General features: G+C 37.1%; 2 protein-coding genes across 2 annotated transcripts; one reads left to right on the top strand and one right to left on the bottom strand.

Moving 5' to 3' along the window:
* Positions 1-3,127: 3,127 nt before the first annotated feature.
* Positions 3,128-5,186, bottom strand: LOC121958772 (neurexophilin-1-like). The gene is made up of 2 exons (XM_042507885.1): positions 5,061-5,186; positions 3,128-4,019 (listed from the first exon to the last, which is right to left on the bottom strand). Exons 1-2 carry the CDS (start codon positions 5,118-5,120, stop codon positions 3,279-3,281), a joined length of 801 nt encoding a protein of 266 aa, XP_042363819.1. The 5' UTR covers positions 5,121-5,186; the 3' UTR covers positions 3,128-3,278.
* Positions 5,187-8,857: 3,671 nt separating this feature from the next.
* Positions 8,858-14,434, top strand: LOC121958771 (chymotrypsin-like protease CTRL-1). The gene is made up of 6 exons (XM_042507884.1): positions 8,858-8,941; positions 9,948-9,962; positions 10,096-10,264; positions 11,230-11,498; positions 12,050-12,198; positions 13,356-14,434. Exons 1-6 carry the CDS (start codon positions 8,884-8,886, stop codon positions 13,677-13,679), a joined length of 984 nt encoding a protein of 327 aa, XP_042363818.1. The 5' UTR covers positions 8,858-8,883; the 3' UTR covers positions 13,680-14,434.
* The last annotated feature ends 1,806 nt before the right edge of the window (positions 14,435-16,240 follow it).

Below are 16,240 nucleotides of genomic sequence, written 5' to 3'. Positions count from 1 at the left end.
TCCATAGCATTGGATGTTGCAAAAACGTCCAAAAACACCGTAACATGGCATGTCGTAAAAATGACAAAAAAAGCAAGCCTATAGCATGGCAGAAATGTCAAAAAATGACCTGTCCAAAAAACTGCAGAAAACACTTCAAAACAGCATAAAATAGAGCGCCAAGACATGCCATACTATTGGAATTTCCAAATATGGCCAAAAACAGTGTAATATAGAATGTCAAAAAAATCACCAAAAAAGCAAGGCTATAGTATGGCAGAAATGTCAAAAAATGACCTGTCCAAAAAACAGCTGAAAACTGGCTAAAACACTGTGGTGAGACACCTCATTGCATAGACAGTTGGAAAAAAATGGTAAAAACACGATAACAATGTCTTGAAAAAATGACCCAAAAAGCAAGGCTATAGTATGGAGAAAAATGTAAAAAATGACATGTCTCAAAAACAGCTTGAAACAGCTGAAATCTGCATAAAATGGCATGCTGACACACCCCATATAAGAGAATGTTCCAAAAACGGCAAAAACGTCATAATATGGCATGTTGATATAATTACGTAAAGAAGTGAGGCTATTGTATGGCGAAAAATGTAATATATGACATGCTGCATAACTGGCTGAAAACAGCTGGGGACCGTATTAAATAGCATGTCTACAAATGCCCTGGCACAGAATGTTCCAAAAACAGCTAAAAACATCAAAATATGGCATGTCAAAAAAATCACCCAAAAAGCATGGCGAAAAACATCAACAATGACGTACTAAAAACAGCTGAAAACAGCTGGAAACTGCATAACATAGTGTGCTGGCACACACCATGGCTTAGAATATTGTAAAAACAGTCATAGTGAAAAACGTCAAAAAAAGGCCAGAACTGCCACAATATAACATGTCGAAGAAATGGCTGAAAACAATATGGTACCGTATGTCAAAAAACATCAAATTTTGACATGTGGAAAAAGTGGCTGAAAAATACATATAGCTCGTAGAGTCACGTCATAGTATAGCATGTCAAAAAAGGCCAAAAATGTCATAAAATAACATTTAAGCTGACAGTGTAAATAGGGCATTCATTGAAGAATGGAAAGGCGAGTTTGCATTCATTCTACCTGGTTTTGTGAATGCAAAGCCTGTGTGTCTCATCTGCAGCGAAGCTGTCGCTACATACAAAGAATATAATACTATATTAGAAGGCAAGTCAATGGATGGTATCACTGCCTCCGTGAAACAGGTGCCCCTTTCTGTGAGGTCCACGACTCGCCGCACAAAAGCGCTTTCAAATGCTGTGCATGGTGCTATTATCAGTGGTCTCATTCAGGCCAATTACTCTTCCCTAACTCGTGCATAACTCAGGGTAATCTATGTAGTTTGTATTTTTACAGTAATGGACTACTCATTAGATTGCTGCATTACTGTCATTTATGTCAGATTCTGCTTTTTCTGCATTGCTTTTGGTGTCAGTGTTTTTCATGAAATTTTGCTAAATTGCCTTTGTTCCTGTTCACAGGTTTGGTGCCGTGGCCCAAAGTCACACAAGTAAAATAACGTTTGAATGATTTACCGAACTGGTGCTATTTCCGTCATACCACACATGGCATGTCACTATTTCAGCACCAGAAGCCGTTCATTACAGTGTCTGTCTCTGTCATTCACTCTCACTCTCAACAGGGATAAAAGTGTTATCAGCATTCTTCAAACAGGGGTAATTCTCTATTTGGACAAGACAACCTATTTGTGGGACTTTCATTCTGATATCGTGAAAAAAAAAAAAAGAAAGAAAGAAAAATCAAATTATCAAACCAACCTTGCGGGCCAGATATTATTGCTGGAGGGCCAATGTTGCTCTGCGGGTCCAAGTTGCCGACCAATGTGCTATAGCATGACTTTTTTGGCATATTTTTAACAACATGCTATAGTATGACATTTTTATGCTATTTTGGATGACATACTATAGTATGACTTTTTTCACATATTTTGAACTACATGTTATAGTATAACTTTTTTCGCATATTTTACACATAATATTACTATTACTGCATACTATAGCATGACTTTTTAAGTGTATTTTGAATGACAATGTTTAGTATAACATTTATAGGCTATTTTGTACCACATACTATAGTATGACTTTAATTGCTATTTTGGATGACATACTATAGTATGACTTTTTTCAGCACATTTTGGATGATGTTTTTGGTTTATTTACAATGACATACTATAGTATGACATTTTCATGTTGTTTTTGACAACTTGCTATACTATGACATTTCTGGCATAGTTTGAACAAAATACTACAGTGTGACTTACGGAATATTTTATGTTAGTTTGGGCGACATGCTATAATATGACATTTTTGGCATATTTTGGACGACAAAGTATAGTATTACCTTTTTGGCACATTTTGGACCTCATTCTATTGTATTACTTCCAGGCATATTTGAGACTTCATTTTTGCCAACCCATTATGATTGGCTATCTCCCCAGTTAGTTTGAACTGTTCAACGAATAAACGTAATATTCGTCACAGGTGCAATTTAGTCTTAAACTTTAGAGGCAGTCATTTTCCAGAGTAGTGTCTAGCCAAATTTCCCGTATGAATAAACTGAAACAACTGTTAAAAAGACTTTTAACAGAGGCTTAATTTAATATTTTGGCACTTTCATTTTGTTAGCACTTTTTGAGTATGAAGCAATTAATGGTGCTAACAGTACAAACAGTGGTAACAATGGCAATAGTGCTGATAGAGCTCGCTGAATTATATGTATATACCAAAAGGCATTTCTTTATTATTAGATTAGGAATACATTTGAAACTATTTTGAGAATCACTTTGACTGTGAAAAAAAAGAAAAAATACTAATTAAATCCCCCTCTCATTTTTTTATATGATTATTCTGCTTTTATTTGTCTTATGTGATAATAAAGAAGTGGTGACTTTTTTTTTTTTTTACAACTTGCTGTCATTTCATAAAACAAAACATTCAATCAAAGTGTATTGTAAAGAGTAATCACAATCATGGATCATGAAAATAATCATTAGTTGCAGTCCCAATTCTACTAATTTCTTAGGAACAATGTTATATAACTCTTGTAGTCTACAACAAGCAAGATATAGCACTTATATAATAAACTTTACAGTATTTTGTAACTTCTCAGACAAATGTATTCACAAGAGAAATGTTAAACTTTGAAATCCCGTTAAAACTGCAAATAGCTGCTCTCTCTGAAACTCTCTGTTGATTTACTGAAACATTATTCTCCCCTTGTGTCCTTGACTTTGGGTCAGCCTATGGGCAGGTAAGCTCCTGGATTCTGGTAGCTGTAGTCTGGACACACTTTTTGAACCAGTCTGTAGTCTGTGCTGTAGAAAGACACGTAGATGCAGATGACCTGGAAGGGTTTGGAACACATCCAGGTGACGTGACTCTGGGTCTGCTCCTGAGCACATGTCTTGGATGGGTCATAGTTACACAGAATCACCTTTTTGTTACGTTCTGTCTTCTCATAGTCCACCCTGCAGTTGAACGTCTTTGAGTCTTTAGGGTTGACAACACTTTGTCGCTCCAGATCAAACTCCACCTCTTTCATTGGTGGAACAAGGCTAACAGAGACGTTGCCCACACCTGTGGAGTTGTGGCGAAAGTAGACTCCAAGAGAGCCATTCCCGTGATCCACAATCTTTCCCATTATCAGCAAATTTAGTTTGACGGTCTTGATGTTTGAGTAAAAGTCCCCCCAACTGAACGTCCTGGAGAATTTCGATGTTCCCTGGACTTTCATGATGGGACGAAGCTTTATCTTTAAGGATGGGTTGGAGGCTGACTGGGAGTTTCCTCCAAGTATTTCCAGGAGTCCATGCTTTGAAAGAGGAATAAAAGGGCTGATGGGTTGCTTTGTGTTCTGAATAAAACTCTCAGTTTGAGGCGCCCGGTTTTTATGTAAAGAAGGGTCCTGGTCTGTGTTGAGCTCAGGGGATGCTCTTTTGTTGAAGGTGAAGTTGGCATGATGTTGCCCAAGAACCAACTAGACAGAAATTTAGGGGAGATATTTGGACAATGAGTACAAGTGGAAATAACTTAATAAAAATGTTCAGAGGTTGAAGTTAATACTCAATCTTATAGTCTAAGACAGTGGTTCCCAACTTTCTCCTTAGTCATTAGTTTAAGGACTACAAGTAAGATAAATTACCCCATATTCAATTTTATTTCACAAAATGCAAAGAACTTCTAGGCTTAGGGCACAATTAAATAAAACATAATACAAGAACGAAGTGTAATTACTTAAAACTTAGTAAACTAACAGCACTGCAACCAAAAAAGTGCATATTATTTCTTCAAGACAAGTGACGCTGTTAACCACACCATGTTAATAGGCCAAATAATATCACGAACATGGCAATACATTGTTGCTGTACTGGGAAAAAACAGGTTGGCATGATAAACAAGGCCCTTAACAAAGTCTGTTGGGCTGTACTTCAAAATAAAGTGTATTGTTTTTTTTTTTACTTATTTATACTTTCACCAGTCACTTGTGCTCCATTCATAATGAAGCCATGTCCCACTTATGGACCACAACCCACCAGTTGGGAACCACTGCCAAAACTTAGCACACAAAAGAATACAGTGAAAATAGAAATATTATGATAAAAATATTGATCTAGAAGATATATTCAAAATGCATTAAATCTAGTATTATATTGAATTGTATCAAAGTATTGACATGATGTATCACAAGTAGTGATGCAACAGCCTGTAAGATGTATTATTAATCATGTAAGATATCTAACTGAACACATATATTGTTTATTGATAAAACTTAAAAAAATGCATCATATTTAGCTGGCTTACAGTGTATTTTGGCATGTTAAACTGCAAAATGAACAATTTTACAAACGTTTATGGTGGCATAAATATTTTTTTCTCTATATATTACATATCTTATTATTACAAAAGACACTTAAAATGCAAATACTCAAGTGTCAGTGGTTCACAACTGTAGACTGAGTAAATGCACTATTTTTTCACCTCACTTAACATGGATTTAATGTTTAGGGCATCTACTTACCAAACAAAAGGTTCCTTTCAGAAGTATCCAAACTAAGCACCATCTGACGAACATCTCCATAGTGCATAAATTCCTGTCTGAAGATCCATCCACTCTCAGCTGAACTTCATTCAGGCCCAGTTAAGTTTAGAAAGTCCATGTTTTACAACTAACAGCAAACACTAGGAGAGACAGTCGTTCCAACAGGAAACCTTCAGGGTGCTGCAACTTCCACTCACAGCACACACACTGGGAGGCTTTGTCAGATCTCAAGGTTTTTTACACTCAGATTTGCTGTGTCTGCCCTCTCTCTCTCTCTCTCTCTCTCCCACCCACTCAATCACACTCACATACCCTTTCCTTAAAGAACATGCTGTGTTAACAATATCACACTGCATCTCCTGACTTGGACCTCTTCGGTCTGTCACTGAGAAACAGCTTGCATTATGTTCACAGAGAAGAAAGAGTTCAGCTGACACTTTTTAAAATTATAATTAATTTTTGATTCATGGAGTCTTTGAGGGCAAAGTGATCCAGGACTATGTGATATTGCCATCCTGTGGCCAGATAGCAAAGTGCAGGATGAGCTGAAATATACCAGCCAAAACACAGAACGTCCTATCACAGGACCATTATCAAGGGCACAGGTTTCGATTAAAACGAATGTCCTCGTTAGGGAGGGCACATATAAATCAGAGGTTTATGAGTCCTCTGCTATAAAATTTTGAGCATCAAATAATTAATTTCTTGCATTCTGGTGAATTTTTAAGGACCCATGTGTGCTTTTTCTGCAATACCTGATGATACTCAAGTCTTTAATGTCAAAACAAAAGTGCTCTCCTACTTTTAGGGATTTCTTTTACATAATATTCTATTATATTTATTCTATTGGCAGTGACAAATACACATCACTCTCAAAGTCTTCAATCTAAACATCCCATAAATATGTTTTTAAAGATTTTACTCTAAAAAGAAAAACCTCATCTGCTAATTGACAGCAGCCTGGAAACATCAAACAACCAACAACTGAGACCCGGTCACTTAAAACGTGAAAAAGAGCACAGAGAAACACAAAGAAATCTTGATAAAAAGGCCTTTTAAGTTGTTTAAAGAGTAATAAGTGCTAGAGTAGATTCTAGATTATCGCATGTTTGTGATTACAAGCATGTGTCAATTTTCATTTTTGGAGAGCTTCATTCCAAAGTGACACATCTATGATCATCTATGATCTATCAAAATTATCAGTCTAAGAAAGATAATGTGAGGAGTGTGCAAATCAGGATTCACATAAGAATCACATTTCAGCTTTTGCCTCTTTAAATTTTCTATTTGTTATATATACTTTTAAGTAAATTTAACTTTATGTGTACAGTCTGTGATTCTAAAAGGGCCAAATTTATCACAGCTAGTTTTGGCATCATTGATTACTTTTGGCAGAAATGTAATATAATATTCATAACCATCTTTTCACCAGTGTATACCCTTGTGAAGAAAAAAAACACATTTTAAATGCAACTTTTCTCATTTAAATATGCTAATTTCACATGGAAACCCTGTCTTCCAGAAATGATATATGTATGTTACTCACCGGCTTTTTTGGTTACATTGTTGGCAGCGATGGATGGAGGGCGAAGTGCAAGACCTTGACGAGAGATTTTCAGGTCACCTCCAGACTCCTGTTTAGGCAACAAAAGCACTTTGGTTAACGTTATGGAAAGATCATGATTTTTGTTACATTTTCATAAAAGAGGTAAAGCTAGAAATACCGACATGTGGTTGTATGCCTCCGCGTAACAGTCTAGCTGCACTCAAAGTTTAAATCCATGTCTGTGAAAACATGAATGCTTCACATCAGCACAGCAGATTTAAACTTTGAGCACAGTTTCAGGGTGGACACCCACGATCAGTGCCACCACTCACCGAGTTATGACATAGATTCAAAGCTCGAAAAGAGTTTTTGCAGAACATTACAACACATTTGACTTTTTATCTTTTGGATATAAAGTGTCAGAACTTCATCATCATATGCTATTAGACATTCATGTGAAATTTGAGCATATGCATATGCAGTTATGGCCAAAAACATGTTTTACAAGGTCACAGTGACCTTGACCTTTTGACCACCAGATGCTCATCAGTTAATTCTTGCGTTAAAGTAGACATTTGTGCTAAATTTGAAAAAAATCCCTTAAGGCATTCTTGAAATATCATGTTCACAAGAACTGCAGAACGAAAAAAAACAACCCAAAAAAAAACATTAAACAAAGTGTTGTTATCACTGTGAATGAAAACTGCATTACAAGATAGTGAAAACAACTAAAATATGTTGTTAGTGGACAAATTGTTACAGTTGGCATCAATTGAAAAAACCTTTGCATGCGTAAATGGAGTAAGTGGGAAACCCACAAAAAGGGTTCTGATCTCTGAACTCCCTTGTACTCTTTTTATTGTTGTGTACCATTGTAAAATATTTATCTCTCTAAGTCGTTCTTCTTTTTCCCCTCTTTTTTTGTTTTTCTGCTTTTTTTTTGCTTTGTTTTTCTTCTTTTATTTTTCTTCCTGACTTGTTTTTTTTCATGTGAGCTGTTTGTTACTCATCAGATTTTACGTTGGAAGCTTTTTAATTTATGTTGTTGTCTTTGTGAACATTAAATATCATACGATAAATTATTCTTTAAAGGGGTTGTTCTTTATCACTGTTGGACAATGTCCTTTTTTAATTTTAATAAAAACTATAAATCTAAAAACAAGAGAGGGTTGGTTAAGGGTTGGGCTTTATGTGGGCAGATTAAGGGGATTTCCTCAGAATGCAAACACGGCACTGAGCTGTCTTGAAACTGTCTTGCATGACTGGCATTGCCAGTGAAGTTTCACGTCTGTGTTTTCCTGCAGTAGTTTGGTTAAATTGAGACATAAGCAGCTATTCATTTCACCTTCTTAGGCAGACTGATATATGTGTTGAAGTTTTGCCACCATAAAACAGCAGCAATCTGTGTGATTTGACTTTCAATATAAAAATTGTGCAAACTCATCAGCTGATGAGTCAGACAGCAGGACTTGATTGTTGTTTTAAATTGGATCATAAATATCCAAACACCTAAATGAAGGTGTGGTAAAACATTTATCATTTAGAATTTAAGCACTGACTGTCACAAGGCATCAACTGTAGTTAACCAAGATAGGATTCAAATGCAAATAAAGGCAGGCAGAAAAGATCAGTTTAGTGATTTTTTAAGGGAATAAAATCTTACTGGCAGCTACAAGTCCAGGGATAACAAGCAGAGAATAAATAAATAAATAAATAAATAAATAAATAAATAAATAAAGCAGGACAGCAGCAAATATGTCTGACAAGGAATGAACAGAACACAGTTAGTTTTTGCACTGGCAATAAGGCAATGAGCAACTTCCCAAGACACTCTAAAAATGTAAGAAATAAGGGAAAAGGTGACAATCAAAGGAGGTGAAATTTAGTTTTAAAAGAGAAACAGAGGGGGAAAATTATTATTAGTATAAAATGTCCAAAAACTATATTTTCTAACTATATTAAACTATTCTATCTATCTATCTATCGATCTATCTATCTATCTATATCTATGCGTCGATCTTTTTTAATTTTCTTTTTTGCTAAATTTCAAGTCGTTTTATTGTAACTCGTCATAAAGTCAGACTCTACACTGGTTTCCAGATAGAAAAATTTAGAGTAAAGCAGTTGATGTTTTGAGTCGTCACTGAACTATGTTATCTCGTGAGCTACCAAGAAAAACAGGTTTGTTTAGGGAGTGGCTGAGGAGTCAATCAGAAGCACTCTGCACTCATGGAGGCAAAAACTTAGTGACGGTACATGATGGCAGCCTGGACTGCGTGGATTCTCCTGATGTGCTCTGCCCTCACTGGCCATGGTGAGCTTTTACACTGAGATACCAGTTTATTCTTTAATTCAAACTAACAATTCCTCTCTTGGTTTGTTCACAAGTTTGTTCCAAGTTTAGTTTTGATCCAAGTTTATTGTCATTTTAAGGTGAATGTGAATGTAAACTTAATAAAGACAGGACTTTTTGCATAGCTGTTGTATTGCACAGTGCTACCAATTAATGATTTTATTTTTTGTATATGTATATGTATATGTATATATGTATATGTATGTATGTATGCATATATATGTATGTGTGTGTGTGTGTGTGTGTGTGTGTGTGTTGTGTGTGTGTGTATATATACATATATATATACATGAGAGGGGGTTTGGGACACTGACATGCTTCTTTTATGACTCACTCCTGTTAGCACAATAATGAGGTACCGTCCGAACGCGCGCGCGCACACACACACACACACACACACACACACACACACACACAAAATATGGACATGCAAGGACATAATTATATAAATTATTATTATGTCGTGCTTGTTAACCATCATTAACAAGCATGACATCTGGTGTATTGGCAGACAGATGTGAAAAGGCACCTGAGTTACTGTTACAGAAAAAAAGGGAGGGTTTGACACAGGAATGTCTGTACATTCTCACTGAAGGTGGCACAAAGGTGTGATTTGTCCTTTGTTATTAGGTCCAGTATTCTGTCATGATGAGCTATGTACATGCCTTTGTTCACGTAACAGCTGCGCAAGTTATGTGACATTTCTTTCACTGATCTGTTCTGTGGTGTGATGCAAACAGTGAGGAACCTGAATAGAAGGAAACCAGTGGGAGATGTTGAGTCTAGGGGAGAGGACATGTAGTCTAGCTTGTAATGCAAATGTGACAGTGTCCTAATTGAGTACACACAACCACACACACACACACACACACACACACACACACACACACACACACACACACACACACACACACACAGGGGCATATGCATATAATTAACTTTTTTAAAATCTCTCTCTTCCCTATAGGGTCAAAGGCTCAGGGTAAGCGCAGTCACATTTTATATCCTAAAGACACACTGTAATAACAATGAAAATAGCTGGATCTTTTTTAAGCTTCATACCTGGATCGGAGCCACTTTACTGTATTCTCACAGTTGTCTATGCTCTATCTCAGATTGTGGAGATGCACCTTTGAACACAAGGATAGTGGGTGGCGAGAATGCCACAGCTGGATCATGGCCCTGGCAGGTCAGCGTGCACCTAGATGTCGCAAGGTCTCACATCTGTGGGGGGACCCTCATCAGTGACCTGTGGGTGCTCACAGCAGCTCACTGCATCATAGTGTAAGTGTCGTGATTTTTCACAAGTGCTGTGATTTGGTTCCAAAGGCTCAGAATTCCAAGCCACAATAGTCTGAAAAATGTCCCATTGGACGGAGAGCCCATTATCCTAAAAACAAACATGCATTGCTCTTAAAGTCAGTTTCTCTAATTCAAATGTCCACCCTCTGGAAGTGCAGACTGAGCCCTCACAGACATCAGTCACACACACACTGTGATGTGTTCTCTGTCTGCGAGGGCAGAGACAGCAAGCCCCTGATAGACAGGCTGTTTGACTTGTTGCCATGGAAACGTTTGAGTGACAACTGCAACACGGTCATCTCTTCTGTCACATTCTGTCTGCTTATCTGTCAGTGCAGGTAACAAGATACAAATCCCATGTAAACATTTTTCTACACAACATATAGGTTACACACAATTTAATACGGACATGTTTGTAAGTAAGGATACTATGACTTAATAAGTTGGGTGTTACTGACATTGAAAGACCTTTTGATGTTTTTGTCACTTTTATTTGTCTCTTTATTTGTTATTACGCTGCACAGTTTTTAGCCTGGTAGGCTGCAGTAAGTATTTCAGATATAGTTATTCTAAACGGTTAAGTCAAAATGGCCCAAACCTATGTGCTGTGGATGCATTATTTGGCAGTTGTTTAATTTATTTGTTTATTTATTAGTTATAAGCTGTATAGATTTGCTTCCTCTCCTTTCTCAGACCAGGTGAGTGTTTCACACTTTCCAATTAAAACAGCCTAAAATATGAGTTGGTAACATTGTTTGAGCCTAAAGTTAGGTGATAGGTGGATGCAGAATCCGGCATCTGCATGGATTTGCATCCAGCTGTTGTTTCAGTGCTATATGTGCCAGTATCATTATTTGACTTCAATGTTGTCATAGACAAAGTTATGTGATGGAATAATTTGTTAATACTAAATAATAATATAACTAATAATTTATTCTATTATCCAGAAACCGAATAGATGCATGGACTCTCTACATAGGAAGAGAGACCCAGGCTGGCCCTAATACTCATGAGGTGAGCCACACCGTGTCCCAGGTCATCATCCATCCTGACTACAACAATACGCTTTTCAACAATGACATCGCCCTGATGCAGCTCAGCAGCCCTGTCACTTTCACCAACTACATCAGACCTATCTGCCTGGCGAGTAACTCCAGCCAGTTTCACAACGCAACCCTCTGCTGGGCCACTGGTTGGGGCAGACTTAAGAAGGATGGTGAGTATTATTAAGATTTTAAACATAGTATCTGCTAAAACATCAACATGTTATTGTAATTGTGAGCATGTCAGCATACTGACATTAGCATTTAGCACAAAGCATTATTTTGCCTAGTACAGCCTTACAGAGCCGCTAGCATAGCTGTGGACTCTTCTCGTTTCCTCACAGTTTATTAAGCAAGCAGCTCCGTTAATTAAGTCTTTGAAAGCTGAGAAAATTGACTTGATTTCTTTCAAAAACTGATGACAGTCTCAGTGAGTAAATGACCAATCACATTGCCTGGTTGGACCCACTTGTGGTATAATCCTTTATCCACACCCTTCGTTTCTATCACATTTTGGGCAAGTTGATTACAGGATGCACTGTCAAGAATCAATGTTCAGTATGGGAACAGTTATATTGTCAGAATTGACAAGCTTGCCTTAGAACATAAAAAAAGTTATTTTTACGAGAAAAACATCGTCATCACCACAAACAAAAATCACCCTAAATTGTAGGGCAATAGGGGCAATAAACAGTATTCTGATTTTCTACTCTCTCTCCCACAGAACCTCTGCCAGCTAATCGACCACTGCAGGAGGTTCAGGTTCCTGTCATTGGAAATAATCAGTGCGCTTGCAACTACATCCCAGAAACAGATGCAAACATCACTGGCAAAATGATTTGTGCAGGACAAGAGAACAAAGGAGTGTGTCAGGTTAGAATAATAACATATTGTTGGAACATTTGAAGTGACTCTACAAACTACTTTTTTTGTTTTTCTTCCATGAAGAACCTGTATAAAATGCAGCTCAAAGTCTGGTGTGATTTAGTGTCATCTTGTGGTGAGGTTGCAGAACTGAAATTTGTGAGCCAGGCATATATGTAGTAAGAGAACTGAAGTTGCTGATGCAAAAACATGAACGGCCCCATCTGAAGCCAGTGTTTAGGACCTGCTCCGTATGAAGATATAAACGGCTCATTCTAGGGTAACAAAAACACAGTGGTTCTTTGTTTCAGGTGATTATTTTTTTCAACCCCATGGCCCCTTATGCTGAAGCACGACTTTTCTACCATCTAAAACCACTTAGCAACATCAGGAAAAGTTGTGTGGGGTTTGGACTGAATGCAAGTGTAGGAGAGAGGAAACTGAAAGCGTTGGACAAAGAGAGTGAAGAGAGCTGGCATCAGGGTTAAGCTGATCTGACTTGGACCGAGGGTTGTTCCTCTACCAAGCCTTCTTCTGGCTAATATCTGGTCACATCCGGAATAAAGTGGATGAGAGGCGATTGAGCATTGGGAAATCAGAGACTGCTCTGCACACATCTTCACAGAGACATGGTTAACCCCTAACATCCTGGACCAAGACAACACAAAATTCCAAATTAAAAAAATGCACTGCAAGAATTTACAATGCCATCAGCAGCAACATGCCTGAGTAACAAGATGAAATTTTCAGAGTAGCTGCTGATTTAAATCAATCAATCCAAAGATGTAGGATCAATGACAAGTTGTAGGATCAGGATCATAGACAAGTTGTAATTTCATTTTTTAAACTATGTTTCAAAAATGACTTGTATATCTACCTTGTACCTAGTAGCTTATACACCTCTAAATAGATATTTATGAACGTTATATCTAATTTTCTATCAATAAATGCCCCTAAATCCTACACACTTGACTGATAAAATACCATCACTTATTTTACATCCCCCTTTATCAATTTCAGCATCATAATGCAATCTTTTAGATTTCTTCTATCAAAATGTTAGTGTTTATCAGAATAAACTAGGATGGGTAAGGCTACTTCAGTCTTATCCTGTGCATTTTATCAGCATTATTGATTAACTTTGTGTTTTGTCTCTCCTTTTTCAGGGGGACTCTGGTGGACCTTTGCAATGCAAACAAGGTGAAAAGTGGGTCCAAGCTGGCACTACCAGTTTTGGAGTACCTTGTGCCCTGGCCGATTTCCCTGAGGTCTTTGCACGAGTGTCTGAATTCCAGACTTGGATCATGGATCAAGTAGCGGGGGCGAAGGTTGGCTTTGTGACATTCACTTCAAGTGGCACCGACCCAGACAACAGCTTTGTGTGTCGCACCTCAGTTTCTGGAAACAGGACGGCTTCCACAGCTGGAACTGAGCTTACATTTGTTGTCATCTTAGCGACAGTGGTACTGCAGCACATTGTAGCTCTTTAGAGACTCTTAAGCTTTTGCACTCACAGCTTCTAAATTGTTCTGATTTTCATTGATCTTCTAAATCATTTTACAGATTATACTTACATATAACCAGTGCTGGGGGGTAACCAATTACATGTAAGTAGTTACAGTATTTTATTTAAAAATAAATGCAATTACACTAAACTGCAAACAGTTACAGTTAGTGAAAAAAATGTAATACAAGTACAATGACTAATCAAATTTTTTTGTGATTACAAAGGGCTTATATTTACAGTAAGCAGGTTCTCCTCCACAGAGCAATGTTGCACCTCCATTTATCAAGAGCTCATTATCCTTTAAGAAATGTAAAAGGAAATTATGTATATGTATATTTACACACATGAATAAGTACGTATGTATCTGTCCATCCCTGCATCTGCACGTCCGTCCATCCGCCAACCTACCCACCTATCCATCTATCTATCTGTCTGTCTATCTATGTGCATTGTGCTCAATGTTTTTCTTCGTTTTCACAAAATTATTGTTTACTGACTGGTTATTACTTATTCTGCTCGGTGTGCTTTAGTCATTAGTCATTGCTTATAGTCATTTATCGTTTTTTGTATTTTTCCGTATAAGTTTAGTTGTTTTTTCCCCCCTTTTTAGGATTACGATTTGTTTTTCTTCTTAAGTTAAGGGGAGATCTGTTTGTATAAGCTTGTATATACTTGACCTCTCTCCTGACCTCCTCCTATAGTTTTTATGTGTGTGCAAATAAAATAAATTAAAATCAGCGTCTTATCCTGTGCAGCTTTTAATACCAGACTTATCTTTTCTGAATATGCAGATTGAGTCTTTAAGTTTCTAAATCAATTCCTTTATTCTGCAAAGAAAACAAGTGTCCAGAAAGCCATACTGCATTAGGTTTTCTTCTATTGTGAAATACACTTTTACATCCGTCATGGTCACTTTATCTTAAAACATTCTTTGTTGGAAAAATTTTCAAACTGTCCCATGGCACCGAGCCATAAGGAAGATGTGTCTGATTGCAACATTAACCTTGACCTGGCACAGATCTGCAGCCGCACAATTTCCTGCATGTCACACAATTGTCACTCGAATAACAGAAAGTTGAACTTCAGTGTTCACACATACTTCTATTTCCCTGAAACCTCGTTTACAGTAACGCCTAATTCGCCTCATTAAGTTGAAGATAAAGCTGAAATATGAGTCCAGTGGAGGTAATTTAATTCATTCCCGTGCTGTAGATAGTTTTGGGTGACAAACTCTTAGCTTGCACCTGGAAAATCTCCGCCTCTCCACAGTCTGCCTTTGCTTGTGGCTCAGATCATGTTACAGGTTTTTTTTTTCTCGGATTTCATTTAAAGAGTCAGGGATATGGTAAGGAAGTAGATGAAAAGATTATCAAATGTCCAATTCAGGACAAAGTGATCAGCACCTTTCTTTTGGCTGCTACCTAACAAACCTAAAGATGTGCATCAATAAGGATCAAGCATTTTGATCACCCTTATCAGTTGTGTTCCAGTCTGTGTTCATAATTTATACCTCAAGTCTGTTCTAGTTTTGTATTGTTTTGCCTCTTTCACTGGCCTGATTTTATTTCAAATGTATCCTGCAGACTTGTTTCATCTCCATGTAAGCTCCGTCTCTTCTGTTATAAAAACTGCTGTACAAAAATGTTTATAATCATTCTTATTTTTCTTACAATATTTAAAAAATATTTTACTCCAAATATGTGGATATTCTTATAAGTAGTAGGAACTGTGTTAGTTTAAAAGCCCAGTGTGTATGATTTAAGGGAATCTATAGGCAACACTGGTATATCATATTTTTTGTTGACGTTAGTTTATAATCTGCTTAAAATAAGAATCGTTGTGTTTCCTTCGACTGAGCCACTATGTCTGCATACGGAGTGGGTCCTCTTTCATGGAGCCTGCCCTGTTGTTTCTACAGTATCCCAGAAATAAAAAAATCAAACAAGCCATTTGCTTATTTGTGTTCTTTTGTTTTTGCGTTCTTGCATTTTTGTGTTCTCACGTTTTTGTGTTTTTATGTTTTTGTATTGGCCCTAGATGCCACTAAAGCCAACACACAGATTTTATGGTGCAAGAACAAACAGATGCATCAAGCAGACAGTTCAGGAAAACAGAGGCAAGGCTCAATATTGATGTGATAAAAGAAAACTTAATTTTTGTCATAAAGTGATTTGTTCTATTTTATTGGTAATCATTTTCCTTTCTGTGTAAATTTGCTCGTTATCAGATTGTGTCACACACAGAGGTCTTTCATGAAAACTGCGTATGTGTCTAAAGTCACTCCTCATCTGTGCGTATGGTTTTTTTTTTATCTCATTTGCATGGCAACACATCATCTCACTTAACTGGATAAACTGGGTATAAAGTGTCATGCCAGAACAAAAACGAAGTGGCACATTTAGAGTATTAACCAGGAAACTAGTCTGCAAAACTTCCTGTAAAGCTGGTAATTATCCTCTACACGTGAGGAGGACAGCTAAATATTAAATATACACAATAATTGACAACTATTGTAAAGTGTGTGCCACAAATGTGCCAGCAGCA

The sequence above is a fragment of the Plectropomus leopardus genome, chromosome 19 (assembly GCF_008729295.1).
Source record: "Plectropomus leopardus isolate mb chromosome 19, YSFRI_Pleo_2.0, whole genome shotgun sequence".
In the NCBI taxonomy this organism is placed as follows: domain Eukaryota; kingdom Metazoa; phylum Chordata; class Actinopteri; order Perciformes; family Serranidae; genus Plectropomus; species Plectropomus leopardus.
This window is presented reverse-complemented; position numbering and strand designations above follow the sequence as displayed.

What these genes read in the sequence shown, in the direction of transcription:
- LOC121958771 (XM_042507884.1), top strand. Translation starts at nt 8,884, where the DNA reads ATGATGGCAGCCTGGACTGCGTGGATTCTCCTGATGTGCTCTGCCCTC. An exon ending in GCAGCTCACTGCATCATAGT is followed by an intron (nt 10,265 to 11,229) that starts GTAAGTGTCGTG and finishes TCTATTATCCAG; the next exon opens with AAACCGAATAGATGCATGGA. An exon ending in AGAACAAAGGAGTGTGTCAG is followed by an intron (nt 12,199 to 13,355) that starts GTTAGAATAATA and finishes CTCCTTTTTCAG; the next exon opens with GGGGACTCTGGTGGACCTTT.
- LOC121958772 (XM_042507885.1), bottom strand. Translation starts at nt 5,120, where the DNA reads ATGGAGATGTTCGTCAGATGGTGCTTAGTTTGGATACTTCTGAAAGGA. An exon ending in TGAAAGGAACCTTTTGTTTG is followed by an intron (nt 4,020 to 5,060) that starts GTAAGTAGATGC and finishes ATTTCTGTCTAG; the next exon opens with TTGGTTCTTGGGCAACATCA.